The following is a 22,082-nucleotide window of genomic DNA, read 5'->3' on the forward strand; positions in this document are numbered from 1 at the left end:
ACATCCACACCCTCCTTCTTGGACTTTAAGTCAGTTGAAGTATTGTTGTTCATTCATTCACTCAAAGTATTGTTGTTTCAGTGTGAATATATCCTTCGGTCACATGTATATGTGCTTTTCTCCTTTATACTCTTATTTTTATATGCTTGGGTGCCACCTTGGAGTTTCCAAGTAGTGTGTGAAGAATGTAGGTGACTTGACTGAGAGTATGTATTAGTAAAGAAATTCCCACATTGTATTTTCATCCTAAACTGGAAATGAATATCTGGAATTAATGGTTAGTGTAAAAAGTTTGGCTAAGTCTAGAAAATGGCAGGGAAAAATCATTCCTTGTTCTTCACCAAAAAGTGAATGGATCATAGATTCCTGTTGCAGGCCACATATTGTATAATGGAAACAACTTGCACTGTGAATAGCTGAGGGAATGTATCTCAGTGCCTTTTTCAGCTCTGTATGAATGCATGTTCTGACAGAAACACTGTCACATTTCATCAAGCTGTTGACCCTAGGGAGTCTCTTTTGTGTGAATTTCAGATAGGCTAGAACTATGACTCCGGTTCTGTTTTCTTGCCTTTCCTATTTATCTCAGAATGTCAAATGATAGGATTGGTTGATTTGTCCTCCTGGGTAATATTTGGTTTGACTTGATTTAAGTGTCTGAGTACAAAACAATGTTTTGGGAGCATTAGATTTCTGTAGGTAATTTTATTTACTGAATGTATCTATGATTTACAAATATACCCTGTTTCCCCTAAAATAAGATATAATAAGCCTTTTGAGGCTAATAGGCTTTTGAGCGCATGCACTAAAATAAGCTCCCCCCGAAAATAGGCCCTCCCTGAAAATATTTAAACTCATATGCAACTGGTCCCCGCCATTTCCTCTGGTTTCCTCCACGCGTCCCAAAATAATAAGACCTCCCCAAAAATAAGGGCAAGTGCTTATTTCAGGGTTCAAAAAAATACAAGACAGGGTTTTATTTTCAGGGAAACACAGTATAGCAAATTAAATAATATACAGAATCTCTATTTTTGTGCATAATAATATAGCATATAGTTGTTTATGCAATAAAATGAAGATTTGCTAGTACCGGTTATGACTACTCCTATTGCTGTGCTCAGCCTGGTTTGTTACACTGTTGTTTCTTTGCCTTGGGATTGAAAAGTATAAGAATGCATAGTTTTCAGACAGTTGAAATCCTAGTGTAATCTAATATCTGCTAAAATTACCTTAAAATTATAAAATCTCATTTGGAATAAATATTATTATTCATAATATCTGGCTGTTGATCAGGAGTGAAATGCTCTGAAATCTGCTACTGGTTTGCTTCATGCGCGCTTTGCCAAACATGCACTTTACTCGCATGCACACCACAGGAGCTAAGAAGCCTTTTCTGAGTCTGCAAAGATAAGTAGAACAGCCAGGGGGGGGGAACAGCTGTGCCGCGTGAATATAAATCATGCGGCACAGCTGATTGTCGTACAGCTGATTGTCAGAACTTTTCTTTTTTACTTTTTTAAGCATTTTCTTACTACTGGTTCAGGCAAACCGGCCCGAACCGGTAGCATTTCACCCCTGCTGTTGATGCTTTGTCCTCCCTCCTACAACTATACTGTAATCCTTGATTTAAGGGATATGTGATTTGATCTACAATACCCAGCTAATAACTTTTGAGAAGATACTGATGAAATGAATATGAAACAGTTTTGATTATATTACATATTTTCATTTCCATGGGTATTACTAAGATAACCCAACAAAATAAAACAACCAAGCATAGACTTCTTAATGAGCTTATTAAGAAGCTATTATTAAGAGTCACACAACTGGAACTCAAGCTTGTGCCATCAATGAGACAATCAGAGATCAAAAGCTCACCAAGGCAGAAAAGCCATATCTTAAAAGAAAAGGAACTAAAATTATTATCCATATAAGTAAATTAATGGGAAGAACTGTTCTTTGGGGACAGGAAAAATATTTAGAAGGTGTGGGTAAAGTGGAATTCAAATCAGATGTGATGGTTATGAAGTCTCAATAGATCTTAAAATTATTATTGTGAGTAAGTGAGAATTCTTTGCAGTTAGTATCTGGTTGTTTTGTGTGTGTGTGTGTGTGTTTTTTTTTTACTCTTTATGTTATGTTAGTATAAGCCAGAGATGAGATTAAGTTTGAAAATTAGCTTTAGGGCAAGAAATACAAGAAAGGAAATAAGTTCCATTCTGAAATAGATTTTGGTATAGTTCTAATAGCCCAGGCAAGATTGTTCTTTCTCTACATTGTCTATAGTGTCCAAAACCATCACTATCCAAATGCAGTGTGATCTTCTGCAACACACACAAAACACACACAAATACCTACAACTAATTAAGTTAGAAAATGATTTTTGATGAATTCGTTGTTTTTCCACAGAATTCAAGTTTGAAGGACACTAATAAAAAATCCCACAGTAAGCTCATGGGCACCTTTGGTAAACATAAGGTAAGCAGTGGTCTGACTATGAATCCTTTTCTCCTGACCCCCACCTCTGTACTAGCCAACTAAATCAGCATTTGTCAACCTTGTGAACTTGAAGATAGGTGGACTTCACACATGCCAGCTGAGGAATTTTGAGTTGAAATCTACACATCTTAAATTTGACAAGGTTAAGAAATACTGATGGGCCTAAAGAAAAGCTGCAGCTTCCAAGAATATATTTGTTTATGATTGGGGAGTTAGGGTTAAATATTAGCCTACTGACAGGATCCAAATCTGTCTGGTAATTCAAAATGTGAACTTGGTGAAACTTATCGGCTTCTAACTATTCTATGATGTGATTATTAGGTAAAACTTCAGTTCATACATTTTTGAAAAACAGAACATTTTCTTTAATAACCTTAGAGAAATGAGAGAGTTTTCATAACATTAAGCGTTAAATATTTAGATTTTATTACCTTGTAACGATAAAGATTTTCCAGTGATTTTGTACTGGAAATTGTGAGTATATCGAAGTCTCCACTTCATTTTTTTAAAAAAAATGTTGGTTTGAATGATTTTTCACAAAGTGGTAAAAGAATCATCTAGCCTGAAGGTGTTTCTTATAAAAATATCTGTAACTGTCCTCCAGATTGATTTTCAGCAGATGCCCTTTCAAAAGGTAGCATGGGTAAAATGTTACATTTTTTTTTAGACTTTTGCTAGTGGTAGTCGTTCTTATGTCACTACTTTCATAATCAATATAGCTCCAATCTTCAAAGTATTGAAGCTTGAGAATAGACAAATTTATACAGCCTGTTGACAGGGAATACAAAGTGTTTAGACAGAGGAAAGAGGAAGGAAAACATACAGTTAGTTAAACATCTGGGCTGCAAAGTGGGATTCTTTGTTTTGTTTTGTGTAGATTTGTCTGCTTCTTTCTTTCTCTTAAAGTAGCTTGTGGCACACAAATTACCAAGTTGCTGATCAAAGTACATCATCAAACTCTCACAAAAGTTAAAAAATCATGAAAAGTTGCCTAGGATTTACCATATAGTAATAGTCCATGATTATATTAAGATAAATGTATCAACCCATTTTGTATAATTGAGGACATTGTTAAGTAAGACTTTGGCTTCTCAAACAGAAGGCAGCTAAATCCAAGTCCAAACCACACAGCACATCCGATGATGAAGACTCTCAACAAAATGTGTCTGGAAAAGAATCTGGACAATTATACAGGTTAGTAACAATACTCACATCCGTTTTTTTGTAAAATATTAAATAGAGGCCATACATTAAAGTGCACTTCTCTTGCAATATATGTAGTGATTACCTTTTAAGAAATGAAGAATTGCAGCAATACACTGCAGGGTAGAATATGGATCTATTCAGTTGTAAATGAAATAGAAGCCAATAATGCTTCATGTCTTAACTCATTACGTAATACATAAGCTATGATTGTTTCACGTATGTTTGCATTGAAGAAGCTTCCTATTTATCTTGCCTATGTCAAGCTTCAAAACCAAGAAGAAAGATATACTGAGGTTCTTCTAAGCAGTTTTCTTTATTGCTACTCATTTATAAACAAAGTCTTGCCAAACCAAAGCAGAAACCACTTGCACCATTAAACATACTGTATACTCTGGGAACTCCTGGGGATGAGCAGTCTTAACTCTTCATCCCAGGCAAACTTTGCTATTTTTTTGCTCTTCTGAAATGCACTCCCTCTCTTCTGGGAATCCTGACCATGTTCTACCACACCTTCCCAAAATAAGGTAACTGATATGTATCCAGCTTTCTTTAATTTCATTGTATACACCTAAGTAGAAGGCATGCACATGTAAAGGTTTAGGGCTGAAATGAAGGATTAAAAAATAAATTGGAGTCCCTGAAAACTTTCAGGGACTCCCAACTTTCATCTTTCAACACGTCTCTTTTTCCGCCTTCCCTTTTTCCTCCTCTTCTTTTTCTGTTCCCCTCTTTGCACATCAGAAAGAATGATAGGCTTACCACACTAGTTTTTTGGGCATGATGGGAAAAATAATTCATGACAGAGAGATCAATTTATAATTCCATTTACCTTTTGAAAAATCCTTTCTTTTCCCAGCCGCTTGGCTCGGCGGAGGAAAACGATGAAGCTGTGCCGTGACCTTTCTGATCTAGTGGTGTACACAAACTCTGTGGCAGCTCAAGACATAATTGATGATGGTAAGGTGGTGTGTAATTTATATTAAGGAACAAATTAGTATTGTGTGCTTAATAGCAATAGCATAGCACTTATAGACCTCTCTACAGTACTTTATAGCGCTCTCTGAGTGATTTACAGAGTCAGCATATTGCCCCCAAGCATCTGGGTGCTCATTTTACTGACCTTGGAAGGTTGGAAGGCCAAGTCAATCAGGATCAAACTCCTGGTAGCGGGCAGAGTTAGCCTGCAATACTGCATCCTAACCATTGAGCCACCACACTCCTTAAGTGTGTATGTGTATGTGTGGGCATGTTTATTATTGTATATGGAAACCTGTGAAAAAGTTTCTTAATATGATGTGATGGCATTTAATAATTCTATCACATCAGTACCTTCATTCATGCAAGCAGAGGATAAATGAGGCTTCCAGTGGTTGTTTGAAGGATTAAGTCCAAAAAACATTTTCTGTAGTTATTATAGTCCTATAGATAATACTTGCCTCAGGTGCTAACATCTTTCTGATCATGTTTGGTCTTGAAAGAATTGGACCTTTTAATACATATAATGTATAGGATTCCTTTAGAGATCAGGGTTGCAGGCTAGATAGGAGATTGTGGGGTGGGGGGGAAGACATCAGTTTACCCATTTCAGAATTGCTTAGAATATTATACATCTTATCCCCAGCCTTATAAAATGTGAATGAAGATTATTGGGTTGGAATATAAAATATGTTCAATTTATGAGATCTCCCAGAGCAATGACTAACTAATGTTGGAATCTTTAAAAAAAAAAATCATGCAGTATTCATGACAAAATGACGAAAAATAATCGTTTGAACCTGAATTTAATAAATCTTTTTCACTCATTGTGAAGCAATCAGGGATGCCAGTATGGGCCAAAGTTGACATAGAAGTGACTTTGTAATGCTGTGATGTTGCAACAGGTATAAGCAGAATTTGGACCGCTAATGAGAATATTTGTGATTTCTGCAATAAATTAAATTGATTTCAAATGTGTCATACTTTGATTTCCATATACCCTAGCAAGTGTGCCTCATGGGAATTTTAATACAAGGCATTCTGAGTAGAGAGCATTAAGAAATGTCAGTCTTAATTAATAAGAATGTTTGAGAAATTCTGATTGTTATTGTCAAAGAGATGGGAGAATAGTAAAATGGGTCAAATACATATCAATTATATTCAGAGGTGGGTTTCGCATATTTTTACCACCGGTTTGCCACACCCGAAAATGTGAGCGCACGCTCGCTTCACATGTGCGCCTTCCGTGCATGCTGGCTTGATCCCACAGTTTTGGGTTAAATTTTAATTGATTTTAAATTGGGTTTGTTTTAAATCGCGGCCAAAAATATTTAATCATTTTAAACTGTTTTTAAATTTTGTATGTTCTGTTTTTATTTCGGCTGTTCACCGCCCTGAGTCCTATTGGAGAAGGGCGGTATATAAATTGAAACAAATAAATAAATGCGTTTTGCTTGCGTGTGCGGCTTAATATTTAATATTAATTCAATTTGTATGCCGCCTCTCTCCGAAGACTTAGGGCGGCTCACAATGCATTTAAAATCATTATAAAAAACATTTAAAAATTAAAAACATTAAAAACATTAAAACTCATTCACAAATAGAAAACGTGGCTAAATAGGACGGCATAGGTCGGGGACAAGTGGGCAGGCCCACCTGTGGTCGCCACTACCGGTTCTCAGGCATTAAGTTGATTTAAAAAGCTAGCCTATACATTTGATATAATAATAGGCAATTTTAGAAAACATTCTAATTGGCTACAAGTTCTGTGACTTTTCATTCCTGCAATGTGCCATTTTCTTCTGGTATAAAATTAATAGAAGTTATAATCCCAGGGTTGGCATGGCAGAGGTAGAAAACAAAGGAAGATACCATCAAACCGCATAAAACTTCAAGGCAAGATATCTTTAGAAAGAGGATTAAGTGGGTAGATTTATATGCTGGCATCTACTGCTTGTGACAAAACTACCTATGACTCAGTTTATACTTGTTGATACTTGTCTATTGGTAATTCATCTCTGAGAATTGTTTAAAGTGTTTGTTTCACAATTCTTTGTTTTCCTTCTAGCATGTCTCTGGTATCGTCTTGCTTACTTTTCTTTGACTTTAAAGTTTTATCTCACTTGCAATCCCTCCACGCTTCTACCCAGCTCTGCCACTCAGTTTTTCTCTGGAATAAATATTTGATAAGCAATGTCACTGCATAGGTCTCAGCATGTATAGATACTGATATCTATCATTCCACTCAGCAGCCTATCCAAGAGAGTGTTTTGGGTAGCTTTTTAATGTCAGAATATCTATCGCCCTATAAAACGGATGACATACATAAGTAATTATACTCTAGCAATCTTCTGCAAAGAATTTGCCATCTGGATTTAGGCCTGCTGGGATATCGGATGACGACTGAGGTGAAATCATACTGAACTTGATAAGGACTAGTAGAGCAAATGAAAAAGTGCTAGCAGGCTATTTTGTGGAACAGAGTTGGGGGGAGATCTTGTAATGACACTTCTTATTTTGTCATGAGGCAAGTGTGTCTTCTGCAATTTGTCAAATTTGAGCCTCACTTTAAAAAAAAAAAGAGAGTAAGCATTCAGGGTTTTCATTCCCCTCAAAGATCACCAGGGGGATATATTGGGTTGTGATTACATTCCAATTTCTGTGAAAACTTTTAAAGTAAACCATGCATTGCTTGCCTATCTCTGTTGGCCCAAGTGTCAATTACTTCTGATTGCAAAGACAGAGCTGAAATTCTGCTTGTAACATTTAGTAAACTCTCAAACGTGTAGACATAAGATTTCATTTCTTTAATTTCCCCTCTGACTTAACTTCGGCCAATCTACATTATTACTTAAATCGTTCAGGGGAGCCACAGGTGCCTGTGATGTGAAAAATTAGTTACCTTGGTTTAAATTATGAAGCTTTTTGAAGTACAGACTTCCCATACCTTTGGGATTAAAACCATCTGTTTTACTGAATTGTTTTTGAATGGTTTGATTATGTACCTTTTGGATATTCTTCACAGCCTTATATTGAAAGCCAGGAAGGCCTTTTAAATTAATGCTGTGAGAAGAATAACTCCTCATCCAAAATTCACTGAAATTCTTCATTTTGATAAACTGATTAGTATTCAGAAATTTAAGGGAAGAAGTAGTAATTATGTCATGGTTTGAAAATGTCCACATAAATATTTATGTATGTGAAACTAAATTTATTTTGTACCTTTGTTGCTACTGGGAACAGTCATACAACAGTCGTTGTGTCAGCTTTGGAAGCCATATTAGGCCGGAAGCTCCAATCCTGCAACCTTCTCGTATGTGGGAAAGTAGAAGGGGGGATTGTCTCCTAGTCAAATGGAGGGTTTTTAAAAATCCAAAGTGGCCGCCTAGTCGAGAATCATGACTCCTTTTTAGCACCAGGAGTCACAGGCTGCGGGGCACGTAAAATAACCCTGTTACCCCCACTGTCACCTGGCAGATCAGCAAGGAATACTGAAAGAGGACTTATTGCTTGTTGCCTTGACAAATAGATTGCAGCATTCACTTTCCTCTGTTGTTTAGAGAAGGCAAACAGTGCACTACATTCATTTGCCCCAAATGGTGGCAGTAATTAGTTAATCTCATGTGGCCATCATATTCACAGTGTAATCCCTGAGACGACTCTTTCTTCCAGAGTCACTTTGGATAGTAAGATAGGCAGTAAATAAATTTAATAAATAAATAAAGAATCCCAAAACCATTGTAAGTTAAACATAAGGTCCTACGCCAGAGATAACAAAAAATATAAAATGCTGTATAAAAGAATATCTGTACACAATACATAGCCTTGTGGATTCATGGCATAGCCCAGTCTTATATTTGTAGGAAGCCTTTCCTAAACTTGAGAATTTTTACTACCAGGGGCAAAATGGCACAGCTAATATTTAACACTACACTATGTTGCTAGAAGAAGGCTATAATATAGAATCATAAGGTTGGAAGGGATCTTGGAGGCCTTCTATCTATCCCCCTGCCCAATACAGTAATCCTCATACCGTTCTGGACAAATGCTGTCTTATCTTTCTTTCAAAACCCCCAGAGATACCCAGGGGTGGGATTCAGCTGGTTCAGACCGGTTCAAGCAAACCGAATGCTAATTTTACAAGTGGTTCGCTGAACCGGTAGTTGCAAGGACTGGCTGTCTCCACCCACCCCTCCCCTCCTAGGAGTCTCCATGTGGTCCAGTTTGGATGTCAGGTAAGTGCAGCACTCACACAGAGGCACTGGGAGGCCGAACAATGAGCCTTCCGGAAGTTTGGAAATGGGTGCGTTTCCGGCCTTCGGATGGCCTCCAGAGCCGGGGAGGCCATTTTCACCCTCCCAGAGGCTCGAGGAAAGCTTCCGGAGCCTGGCAAGGGTGAAAAACAGGCCTTCCAGGAGTTCCAGAAGTCCAGAAATGGGCTTGTTTCCAGCCTCCTGAGGGCCTCTGGAGCCCGGGGAAGGCTGTTTTCGCCCTCCTGGAGGTTCGAGGAAAGCCTCCAGAGCTTGGGGAGGGTGAAAACGCCCCTCCCCCTTGGTTCAGGAGGCAGAGTAGGCCATGCCCACCATGGCCATGCCTACCCAGCAACCGGGCAGAGAACCAGTTGCTAAAATTTTTGAATCCCACTCCTGGAGATACTCATGATTCCAGGAGGCAGACTCTTCCATCACTTAATAGCACTCATAATTAGGAAATTCTTTCTTACTTAGTTTTGGACTCTCACTGTAAAATCTACTCCCTCTTCCCCATGTTATCCCTTCATATATTGGAAGACTGCTAAATTTAAAGATCATTTTACATTTTTCTATTCTGAACCAGAAAAAAATAATAATGGATATTTAGCATGTTTGTATAGTGGTGTAACAAATGCCTTTTCTTTGGAAGCCCTACAAATACAAACTAAAGCTGTCCTGTCTATGCCTTTTCCTATTGATTATTTTAACATGCAGGATCAGTGGGGAATGTATTATCCTTCAGTGAGACAAGAGCTCATCAGGTGATCCAGCAGAAATCAGAGCAGTTCATCCTTTATAACCAGGAGCAGCTCACCAGAATCTATCCATCTGCCTACCGGATTGACTCTAGCAACTTTAACCCTGTACCGTATTGGAATGTTGGATGCCAGCTTGGTGAGTGATGCATGGTATTGTCAGTTATGTAGGTGCCTAAACTTTTCTTTACCCCATGGACATGGCACCTGTTAATTATCTACCTACATTCATTCCATATGTGAGGTAGTTCACATCGTACAAAAAATATAGACGTACAAAAATGCATTTAGAAGATTGCTTCTTTTGCTCCATAAAGAGAGTTAGTAGTTGTGGATTAACAGAGTATCAAATCTATTACTGATCTGCTGTCTCCTTGGAACCAATGCACTTCAGAACTTCTACAGTGGGCTGAATCAGCAATGGGGAAGTTCTTTGATGAATTGTTTTATGTCTTCCCTCTTTAGCAGCAGTCAGTAAAGGGGAACAGATTACCTGATGCCCATCATTGTTTGTTCTTGAGTCAAGTCAGACTTGACTATCCTGATATCCTTATGATTCTTGATGAATGTATCTTTTCTTTTATGTACACTGGGAGCATATGAACAAGACAAATTCCTTGTGTGTTCAATCACACTTGGCCAATACAGAATTCTATTCTATTCTATATCCTCCACTACATTTGGGCTATATTTTCCAGAATGGCCAATCAGCTTGGTGAAAGGAATTCAGTCCTATCTCGAAGTTTTGGAAGGTGCCAAGATGAAGAAGGCTGGAGGCCACTGACTACCACATGTTTATTACCTTCTACTGCTTGGATGATCTCCGGCAATTTGATATTACTAAACATGTGCACATGTGTCAAGGATTAGGTGACTCTGCTTTCATTTTTACCCAAGGATGAACTTTTTGTACCATGGGAAGGACAAACCTCTTCCCAATATGCATAACTTCTGAAGAATGAGCAACAGAAAAAAATTATTTTTCTTTAAGCTGTGTACCCTTGGCCCCAGTATCTTGATTTGTTAATAACTAATTCAGCTATTTACTATCTGTATGAAGTATTCAGGCCTCTTCTCTTCCTTGTCCATACAATTATTATTAATGCTCTTTGGGCTTCTGCTGTGCCCTTTATCCATTTTTTGTTTAGGGTCTTTAAAAAGAATAGAAAGTGCATAGATAGGAATTCGATCCAGGCTAAAAATATTTCACTAACGCTGATAATGTTATCTAGAGTGAGTAATGAAATGTTTGCAAGAAAACAACCAAGCAGGACCCTTCATTTCAACCTTGATCTACAAATATTCTCCTTTATTAAAATTATGTCATATAGAAAAAAAAGTCACACTATGATTTTTTTCCATTCAAACATTTCTGCTGCTCCCATGGTGGAAGTAACAAATGTTAGCTGAAAGAAAGCCAATCTTTGTCACCTCTTCATATTTTTCTCATCACTGGAACTGCTACTGGAAATAATATTTAACTTGACCGCTTGAATTTGAGCTAAGATACTTCTTCAAATAAAAAGTTCAATTATAATAAATAAATAAATTAAATTAATTAAATCGTGTTTTAAGGTACTAAATGAAACTAATTTAGTTTGATTCTAATCCTATAAGTATAAAGCCATATAACCATATGATTATAGCTAGTGAATTTCATAATCAATATAAAGATCTGCTTATTCAACAGTGGCATTAAATTACCAGTCTGAAGGGCGGGTGATGCAGTTAAACCAAGCCAAGTTCAGGATGAATGGCAACTGTGGTTACATCCTGAAACCTCAACAGATGTGCAAAGGTAATACAAGGCAGTGCACTGAATATATTTAGTGTTCCTATACATCCATTTATTAAAGACATTTTAGTTAATATTAAAATATGACACCTGTTTGGAGAAAGCTAATAACATTGAACAGGTTAGTTTGGAAACTTTGATCAGGAGCAAGATAGAATGAAATATTCATATTTCAATAAGAGAGTTAAATGAAAAATGTAGCTAAGCTACACTTCTGCAAACAAATGAAACATTTAATACAGTTGTTGATATGGATCTGTCCAATGAATTGTATTTGCTTACTTGCTGTCATTTTGTACTTCTTGTATTTTGATGGACAACAAAAATAGTGAAATACCCCCAATTTATTATTATTATTGTCTAGGAATACATTTGACATATTAAATTCTAATATTAACTTTATTCTTTCTTTTAATCTTCACTGTAGGTTTTTTCTCAAATGTACAGAAAACAAGTTGTATTTCTTAAGATTATATATTTCTATATTTTTTCTATCCATAGGCACTTTTAATCCATATTCTGGAGATCCTCTTCCTGCTTTCCCTAAAAAGCAACTTATACTCAAAATCATCAGTGGTCAACAACTACCAAAACCCCCAGATTCCATGTTAGGAGACAGAGGAGAGGTAAACTATATTGGTGATAGAGTTAACTTAGTTCACTTACGGGAGAAGAGATTCATTAATGACCTGAAACAAGAATGTTATGATATTTTTCTAATCTGCATATGAAAGATGATAGATAGATAGATAGATAGATAGATAGATAGATAGATAGATAGATAGAGTCATTTTAGTCAATAATTACTCCATAAAACTCATTGCATATGTAAAACTAATAATTAAATAAGCATGTCAATTTATGTATTTTAATAGAACGATCAATGTGCTTTGCTGGACATGTGCTCCGCATGAGTGAGCAACGTCCCGCAAAGACTGCAATCAATTGGATTGATCACATGATCAGAGAAAAAGAGGAAGGCCAAAGAAAACTTGACACCAATTTCAGGAAGACCTGAAAAACAGCAACCTTAAATGGAAGGATGCAGAGAATGGAGCTGTAGATTAAGAATGGTGGAGTACACCAGTAGCCCAATGTGCTACTTAAATCAGGATGAAAACAAAAAACAAAAAAAAAAAAACCACTAGCCATATGACACATATCTGAATTTATGTCGTTTAAAGCTGTTCCTTAATTTATAATAAATTTCTTATTAATGTATTCTTGCTAAAAATGAATTCTAAAATATACTTTGCATTTCATATTAATAATCTAGGTGCACACATAACACAAAAACGTTATAGCTTGGGAGTTTGCAAGATTTAATTTGTGATATTTATAGTTGAATAATTTTCTGAATGCAAAGGGAAATTATTTGGTTTAAATATAAACTACACTATTCCTCTACAGAATTATTGAACATTACTTTGCTTTTTAACTGTTCTTGGGTTTGTAACTGTTTATTTTCATTCTTCCTGCTGATTTAAATAATAGCAACCCGAAAAAAAGGAGAATTGATTTATTAATAAACAATCCTTTATTCAGAAATATATGTGAGGCCTATATAGGATTTAGGTAAACATTTTAAAAATGGTTTTATAATAAAAGTTCACTATCAGAAAATAAAAAAGTACAAGTAATTTTTGTGGGGGAGTTTTTTGTTTTTTTTAAAAAGCAAAGATTATGATCCAACAGACAATTATTGGAAACTCTGTTGGACTGAAATAAAAAGCTTTAGTTAATTTGTTGGTTCAATTGATTCTTTAATTGTTCCATGTTTCTAGAACCACAGATTTTATTAGTACAATTTTTCCAGCCATTTAATATGCCATGATAATCATCTAATAATGCTAATAATGCTATATTTGCATCCACAAAGAAATCCCTTGTACTAAAGAGCCGAGGTGGCGCAATGGTTAGAGTGCAGTACTGCAGCTACTTTAGCTGACTGCTAGTTCAGCAGATCAGCGGATCAAATCTCACTTGCTCAAGGTTGACTCATCCTTCCATCCTTCCGAGGTGGGTAAAATAAGGACCCAGATTGTTAGGGGGCAATATGCTATTTAGTATACTATCTTTGGTGTAAGCCGCCCAGAGTCCTCGGAGAGTGGGCGGCATAGAAATATGACAAACAAACAAACAAACAAACAAACAAACAAACAAACAAATAAATAAATAAATCCAATATGGACTATTTCAGCTTGACAATTGCTTTGCAAACTGTCAAGGTAACTTTTTTCTTCAACAAATCTAATTTCAAGTTTTTTAAATTGTCATATCAGAAATGTAAACCAAGGGCAAGAGACTCTAATTACAAGTCTCATCATTATTGATATTAATCATGTTGACTAAAGCTGATTTTACTCCACCAACATTTAAATGGATGTAGGTTTCCCATACCTAAAATAAACCACATATTCAAAACTATGACTACAGCTTTCTCAATATTGGAATTTATATTTGTCTGAATAAAATCTATGCTTGCTTCAAAATATCTAGTTAGCAAAATTCCAGCGGATGGTTCTCGTTTCATCATCTAAATTCAAATTCAACATTTACTATGAATGTCTGAGCTGTGATATAATATCACTATAATCTAATGCAATAGTTTACTCTGTCTTTAAAACCTGTGGATGCAATATAAGGAAGATGGGATATTTACTTTAGATGTTTATGAACAGGTCTCAAGCAGATTTTGTGTTTCTAAAAATGTCTCAAGCAGATAATCGATCCATTTGTTGAAGTTGAAATTATTGGGTTACCAGCTGATTGTTGCAAAGACCAAACCAGAGTTGTAGATGATAACGGTAAGAGATAAACCTTGCAGATTTTCAGTTTCTCACCAAAAACTGTGTTGGCAAAATTCAGCCATTTTGCTTCTCAATTTTGATGTCATGATCTCTTGGCACACTGAGGTCAATAAATGAGGGCTAAAGGCTGCCAAAGGGTACCCATTCATGTTTTAAAATGGAAGGTTTAGAACAGGGGTGTCAAACTGAAGGCCAGCGGGCTGCATCCAGCCCACGAGGTGCTTAGATCTGGCCTGTGGGGCCACCCTAGAAACAGTGAAGGACTGGCCCGTGGTGCCTTTGCCAGTGAAAATGGACTCATGAGCTCCGTTTCTGTCTGTGACGGCATCCTGCAACCCTCTGCCAGTGAAAACAGGCCCTCCTGAGTTCCGTTTTCACTGACAGAGGGTTGCAGGAGGCATTTGCAGCCGGAAATGGAGCTTGGGAGCTTGTTTTTGCTGGCAGAGCACTCGGGCTGCCACAGGCGCCCCTGACATGAGTGACATGAAGCAGGCCATGCCAACTCTGGCCACATATACCCCACCCCCATGAGGTCAAACAGAAGCCTGATGTGGCCCTCAATGAAATCGAGTTTGACACCCCTTGTTTAGAACAAGTACAGGAGGGAAGAGGGAGTATTTAAGTATTAGTTCTCCAAGCAGGATACAGTTGTCAGAGAAAAGACACTGGTTAAAAATGGTCTTTCAGTTAGGGTATGGAATGGCCTTGTTTCCCAGCCTAGCTCCCTCTTCTTTGCCATCTGTTCTGGGGCTGAAGCTGCAGAGATTCTGACTTGAAAGTCTCAGGTTCTAGAAACTTTGATCTTGAAGGATTAGGCTGTAGCTTAAACCTGACAATAATGTGGGAAGTTGGATGCTATTAGATAAATGAATGGAACAGTTGGTTAGTCAGTCAAAATTCAGCCAGTGGGGTTAATGGAATGCTAATGCATTTGCCTTGTCATTCTTCTTGGTGTTGGAAGCAAAACATGAATATATTTGGTTACATACTTAGTCAAAGACAGTGTTTAGGATTTTTTAACGTTAATATAAAATTATAATGTTCAATTATATATAATTTAATTTAAAATAAAATAAACTTATTTATATACAGTATAATTGTGTTTGCAAGCGATTTAAATTAAAATAGCCTAAAGCAGAAATTGTATGTCATAAGGTTTTATCTATTCGTACAGAATCAGTTCTTCATTAAATAAAATTCCTCTTAGATTTGGCATGTAGATGACTTGTAAATTGATCTGTAAATCAAAAGTAACACATATTCTTTCTGATTAATGCTACCCTAACATTTGCTATATATTTTGCTCTCACAGGATTCAACCCTGTTTGGGAAGAAAGCCTGACTTTCACTATCCACATGCCTGAAATAGCTTTGGTCCGATTTCTAGTGTGGGATCATGACCCCATTGGCCGAGATTTTGTGGGGCAAAGAACTGTGGCTTTTAGCAGCTTGATGCCTGGTGAGCATTTCTCTCTTTTCTTTAGCTGCTTCACTAGCAGGTGAAATGAATATCTTTTCACATTCTATAGTGTAGGAAAGTCCAATTATGTTCCTCATATCTCTTGAGTACTTGAGATGAAGAAAGTTATGTAGAGCAAACAAAGAAAAACCATTACCCTTGCTGAGATGGAAAACTAAATTTAAGAAGGACTAACCCTGTGAGGCGATTGGAGTGAAAATAGTTTTCACTAATATAATGCAGTCTTTTAAGCCATTTAAGATTGGGATTGCAGATCTATTGATAATATTCTTTAGTAAAGTATATTCATTGGATAAATCTTGAACAACATAGTCCCTAAGCAGACAGTAGTGGTATCCCTTAATGATTATAGACCAGTAGCTTTAACATCTGTTGTCATGAAATGTTTTGAGAGGCTGGTGTTGAACTATATTAAGGCTAATCTTCCATCTATTTTGGACCCATACCAATTTGCATATAGGGGTAATAGATCAACTGACGATGCTATGTCTCTTGTTGCCATACTGTATTGAATCATTTGGAACAACAGGGGAGATATGCGAGGCTGTTATTTGTGGATTACAGCTCTGCCTTTAACACCATTTTACCCAACAGATTGTTTTTTAAAATGTCCAATTTGGGTATAAATCAGAGGATTTGTTTGTGGATAAGGGATTTTCTGACAGATAGGCGATGGTCAGTAAGGATGGGATCTCACCATTCCTCTACTCTGATACTAAGCACAGGAGCCCCCCAGGGTTGTATGCTAAGCCCTTTCCTTTATTCCTTGTACACACATGACTGCACCCCATTGTATAACAACAACGCAATTATTAAATTTGCAGATGACACAACAGTGGTGGGGTTCATTAATAAGAACAATGAGTCTGCTTACAGGAAGGGAGTACAAGGGCTGACATTGTGGTGTAATGAAAATAATCTCACACTTAACACCACAAAAACTAAATAACTTATAATTGACTTCAGGAGGAAGAGAGATGTACATTTACCATTGTACATAAATGGTGAGGAGATAGAGAGGGTGGGTAGTTTTAAATTTCTGGGCATTTATATCTTGGAGGACCTCTCATGGACTATGAATGCTAACATGCTTGTGAAGAAGGCACAAAAGAAGCTGTACTTCCTGAGAATGCTCTATCTCAGACAGAAATAGATGCTGAGATATAAATCTATCTCAGCATCTACTTCTGTCCTACTATCGCAGCATCATTGAGAGTGTCCTGACATACAGCATTCTTGCATGGTATGGGAGCAGCTCTGTAGCGGACAAAAAAGCTCTACAGAGTATCATTAAAACTGCCCAGAATATCACCGGACTCCAGCTACCAGCCCTGGACCACATCTTCAAATCTCACTGTTTGAGAAACTTGCATAACAATCTCAAAGACTCTTCCCATCCTGCTTACAATCTTTTTGGATTGTTGTTTCTGGCAGAAGATACAAAACAATTAAAACTTGGATCACACATTTTCTGAATAGTTTTTATCCCAGAGCTATAATTGCACTCAACAATGAACTAAAGGGCCACTATCAGTGAGCTGTTGGACAGTATTACTTGGTCTGTTGTGTGGATGTTTGGGTGGTTTAGGGGTGGAGAATTGTGGTGGGTAGGAGTGTGTTTGAGGATTGTTATGTGTGTTGGACCTGGTCTTTGGGTGTTAAGTGAATTTTGTTGTATGGGTATACTGTGTATACACATACAATGACAATAAATTTATTTATTTATTTATTTTATTTATTAATAAAAATAATCTAAATTGTCCTTGTTCTTCTGATTTGTAAAATCAGTGCAGAAGTCTTTCCAACCAGAATTCCTTGTATAGTTTAGTTCAGACTATTGTGGCATAGTTATTAGAATACTGGACTAGGCACAGAAGTACACTAGATGACTTTGGGCAATCTTTCTCAAGTCAATCTACCTCACAAGTTTGTTGGGGAGGAAAAATAGGAAAGAACTCCATGTATGCTGCCTTGTGTGGTGTGATATACCTCTAACAACTAAAACAAATATTTAAGCTTAACCACTATATTTTTGCACTTATTCCCTTGCCTTGTACTATTAGATATGCTGTCTGGAGGTTGTACAGTAGCATTTAGAAAATAGAAGAACCACATACCAGTTTACAGGAATAATCTGCATCAAATTGCAGGTTTTCCAACACTTATCTTTCAATTCTCTGCAACAAGTTGAAAATGGAAACATTTTGTTTCCTTATAGAACAAATAGTTCTATGCTCTATTCCCATGATGGCACGCGGAGCCATATTAGTGGGCACGCCAGCTCAGCTCTGGGCGCATGTGCACGCCGGCCAGCTGATTTTTGGGCCTTCTGGGCCCACCAGAAGTAGGGAAACAGGCTGTTTCCTGCCTCTGGAGGGCCTGGGGTGGGGGTGGGGAAGGCCTGTTTTTCTTTCTTACCTGGCTCCAGATCCTTTCTATGCATCTGGGAAGGGCGAAAACAGCCTTTCCCACTCCCTTGGAGGCCCTATGGGGCTGAAAGGGCCCATTTCCCGACTCCCGGTGGGACAGGAAGTGACGTTTTTTCTGTCCCCAGGCTCCAGAGACTCCTAGAGAGGCTCCTAGAGACTCCTAGAGAGGCTCCAAGAGACTCCTAGAGAGGTTCTGGAGGCTGGGGACAGCAAAAAATGTCACTTCCTGTCCCACCGAGAGTTGGGAAATGGGCCCTTTCATCCTCCGTAGGGCCTCCAAGGGAGTGGGAAAGACCGTTTTCTCCCTTCCCAGATGCATAGAGAGGATCTGGAACCAGATAAGAAAGAAAAACGGGCCTACGAGGCCATCATGTGCCAGGAGTGGGGGTGGGTGGGGTTGCGTGTGCATGCGCATGGGCACGTCCACGCGCGACCCTCCCCCGCCGCCCCCCCCGGCACACGATGGCAAAAAGGTTAGCCATCACTGCTCTATTCAATTTTGGAGAGTTTAATCTCATTAACCCAGGTCAAGCTTAATCAGAATAAAAAAGTGGTTGAAACTCCTGATTGTTAACCTACTTTAGCTAAAACATACTTTTCCAATTGTACAGTGGTTTGTTAAAAAATAAAGACACTTTCACACTCTCACATGTGCAGGATGAGTCTGAAGTTTTTCTTAGTTCATTTGTTTCCACCATCTAGTCATCGTTTGTGTCCTTTATTAGTGTGCTATAGCTGGATTCCTTCACCATGCTATATACAAAATATGCTCTGGTCATATAACATGTGATGCTGAAACCAACAAATTATGTTATGGCTTCATTTGATGCACTAGCTTCATTCCATATGCAAAGATAGTGACTGAGTTCCCACAGCAACCCTGAACCAAAAACTACCCAACCTTCATAAACGAAGACAAATATACGTGTCCCAGGATAATGTTGCAGGATCCAATCTGGGTCGGTCACCGGGACCAGAGGTTTAGTCTTCTGAGCTTTTGGACTTGTGCTGGAGCTCATCTTCAGGGAACTTCTCTCTATCAGAATGTGTACCCAACCTTCTTTTAATCTAGTCTAGCATCCTGTGTGAACTATTCTATGTATAACATTGTAGGATAGCATCTTAACTATGAAACATAGCATTTAACATTATTGATGATATTCACTTTCACCAGGTTATCGTCATGTTTACTTAGAAGGACTGACTGAAGCATCAATTTTTGTTCATATAACCATCAATGAAATTTATGGAAAGGTAAGAGATAAGTATTCAGTTCTACATACTGAACAGTTAAGATTGACATTAGCATTTGATAATGAAAGAGCAGTTGTTGATTAACCACAGATTTAAGCTACAACTTCAGCCTTCTGGTTTCAAAGTGCAAATGTCTGAAGAATGTTCAAGTTTTGAGATACATTTGCTTTCACTAGTGCCATATCTCTAGATATATTGGCACTCCTAATATTTCTGAAGGGCATCGGACTTAAGTTTCAAAACCACGAATTGTGATTTGTGCTTATAATGGAAGTAAATGACATTAATTGCATCTTAATAGATGTACTTTCCTTAGATATGAAATAATTTATTATTTTGCTGCTGGGCAAATTACTGTGCCCAAATATTTATGAGAACATTTCTTTCCTACCTACTTTTTCTTAGCACACCCATCTCTTTCTTTAAAAAGTTAAATTGATCCCTCCCATTTTGGTATTAATAAGCAAAATTAGGGGGAGGCCAGTGGTGGGTTTCAAATATTTTTACTACCCATTCTGTGGGTGTGGCTTGGTGGGCATGGCAGGGGAAGGATACTGTAAAATCTCCATTCCCACCCCACTCCAGGGGACGGTTACTGCAAAATCCCCATTTCCTCCCGATCAGCTGGGACTCAGGAGGCAGAGAATAGATGGGGGCGGGGCCAGTCAGAGGTGGTATTTACCGGTTCTCCGAACTACTCAAAATTTCCACTACCAGTTCTCCAGAACTGGTCAGAATATGCTGAAACCCACCTCTGGGGGAGGCCTAATAACTGGCATGATTTAATACTCATTTCTCATTGAACTGCAAAAATACTTCTTCAATGGAATTTGTTTTTTTTTACTGGTAATTGCTTTGTGCTTAGTTTGAATCAATTTTAAAGCAAAGCTGCTGCTGTTCTCTTATGTTTCTGAATTTGGAAAATTTTAAAACTTAGTTTAAGTTTTAAAATGGCAAATAATTTATTTTTTGCAAACTGCTTTTTTCTCAATTTCTGTTATGGAAGAATATTTTAGTTGCTTGGGGGGGCCATAGAACAATAGAGAGGCTAGTTTCATATCATGCAGATAGTCCTATGTTCAATTTTTGGCATTTCTAAGTGAGCTACAAAAGACTCCCATCTGAAACACTGGTCAATTGACGGCATTAGTTTGCAAATAAGGAATTGAAATGACTTCAATATTTTCTGTGTCCCCGGCAATAACGTTTAAGGTTCTTGAGTTGCTATCATTGCAAAGCAGTTGCAAGCAATTGCATTTATGAAAGACATTGTAAGCTCTTCACTGTCTTTGCTGACTATATTTAGGAAAGTTCAGTAATTCTGAACTCTGATTTATTGTTAAAGACGACAGCCTAGGTAAATCTCAGACTAGAGGTTCATGGGCTGTAAATCAAAGTGAACTTCAGGATTCTTTGTCACATTTTCTTTGGTGCAGCCACAAGAAGATTGGATCTTTTGACTTATTACTTATTAAATGGATTCAGCTGATCCTAACTGTGGGTTCAGTAAAGGTTTACCATTGTATCTGAATTAAACCTATGATTTGGGAATAACTGACTTTTTCCATTTAGCTTCATGATCTTGATGCCTAAATATGCCGTTTTAATTGTTCCAAGCAACTTTATTTTTAGTGATTCAAGAGGGAAGAAGAAACAGAGATTCCCTAGTCTATAGGGGCAATAATTGTACCACGTTTCAGCCAATTTTAGTTTCATAAGCTGATAAAAAATACTTTCTAGCACTACAATGTGCAAAAGAGGCACTCTCCAATTTGATAACATCAGATTTTGCACAGTACATTTTCTAGGATGAACTCATTAACCCATTTTACATCTTGCTTTGTTGAACAGCCTAATTCACTAAATTAACTCAGTGCTGATGTTAATAATCATTGCCACCTTTTCCCTTGTTTCTCCCTTATCTGCTTAAAGATCGGAGACAGCGCTCTTGTTTTCTTGTTTTGAGGAGCTTTTCTTCCTTTCGCTTGGTGCATCTCCCTGTATTATTGCTCCATGAATCTAGAACTCTGATTCTTGACTTGGATCATTATTCAAAGAAGTACAAAATAGATGGGTATTTCAAGCCTGAGGAAATCTTCTCCCCTGAAGCCTCTCATTCTCTGTTTTTTAGAATGCTCACTGGTCTACTTACCTTCAAACGGCTCCTTTTCCCACATGAAGCGTGTGTTTGATGTGCACTGTGCATGTGCTCATGCAGTGTGCGTTTGGTGTGTAGTATGCATGCGCGCACAGCGTGCATTTGGGGCGCTCTGCATGCATGCATGCATAATGTGCATTTGGTGCGCTCTGTGCATGCATGCACAATATGCATTTGGCACGCACTGCGCATGCATGCACACAGCACACACACACAGCACACGTTTGGTGCGCATGCAGGGACAGTGAACTGGTGGCAACCCGTGGAGGATTTCACCACTGCTTTGAAGTGCTACCCATTAGTTATTAACAGCCATGCCAAGGATTGCTAGGGATGTAGCTACTTTGCAAAGGAATCTCTGACTTGGTCCTTCATTAGTTGTTGCCTTTATTTTCTGGCAATAATTGATAGAGGTGGGAGAGGAAGAGAATCATTTGATCTATGTTTCTTTAAAGGAAATTTTCCCCA

The 22,082-nt window shown here is 37.7% G+C and overlaps 1 protein-coding gene across 5 annotated transcripts in view; it reads left to right on the plus strand.

Moving 5' to 3' along the window:
* The window catches only part of PLCH1 (phospholipase C eta 1), a 128,003-nt gene that overhangs the window by 100,248 nt on the left and 5,673 nt on the right, over positions 1–22,082 (plus strand). For all 5 annotated transcript variants that reach the window (XM_034439165.3, XM_087872555.1, XM_087872556.1 and 2 more), the window contains 9 exons: positions 2,410–2,478; positions 3,599–3,693; positions 4,562–4,662; positions 9,648–9,827; positions 11,379–11,486; positions 11,985–12,109; positions 14,206–14,290; positions 15,606–15,752; positions 19,377–19,456. In XM_034439165.3, the coding sequence (XP_034295056.2) occupies positions 2,410–2,478; positions 3,599–3,693; positions 4,562–4,662; positions 9,648–9,827; positions 11,379–11,486; positions 11,985–12,109; positions 14,206–14,290; positions 15,606–15,752; positions 19,377–19,456 (990 nt within the window). The remainder of the gene's footprint in view (positions 1–2,409; positions 2,479–3,598; positions 3,694–4,561; positions 4,663–9,647; positions 9,828–11,378; positions 11,487–11,984; positions 12,110–14,205; positions 14,291–15,605; positions 15,753–19,376; positions 19,457–22,082) is intronic.

Source organism: Pantherophis guttatus, chromosome 6 (genome assembly GCF_059756535.1).
Source record: "Pantherophis guttatus breed Tessera chromosome 6, ASM5975653v1, whole genome shotgun sequence".
In the NCBI taxonomy this organism is placed as follows: domain Eukaryota; kingdom Metazoa; phylum Chordata; class Lepidosauria; order Squamata; family Colubridae; genus Pantherophis; species Pantherophis guttatus.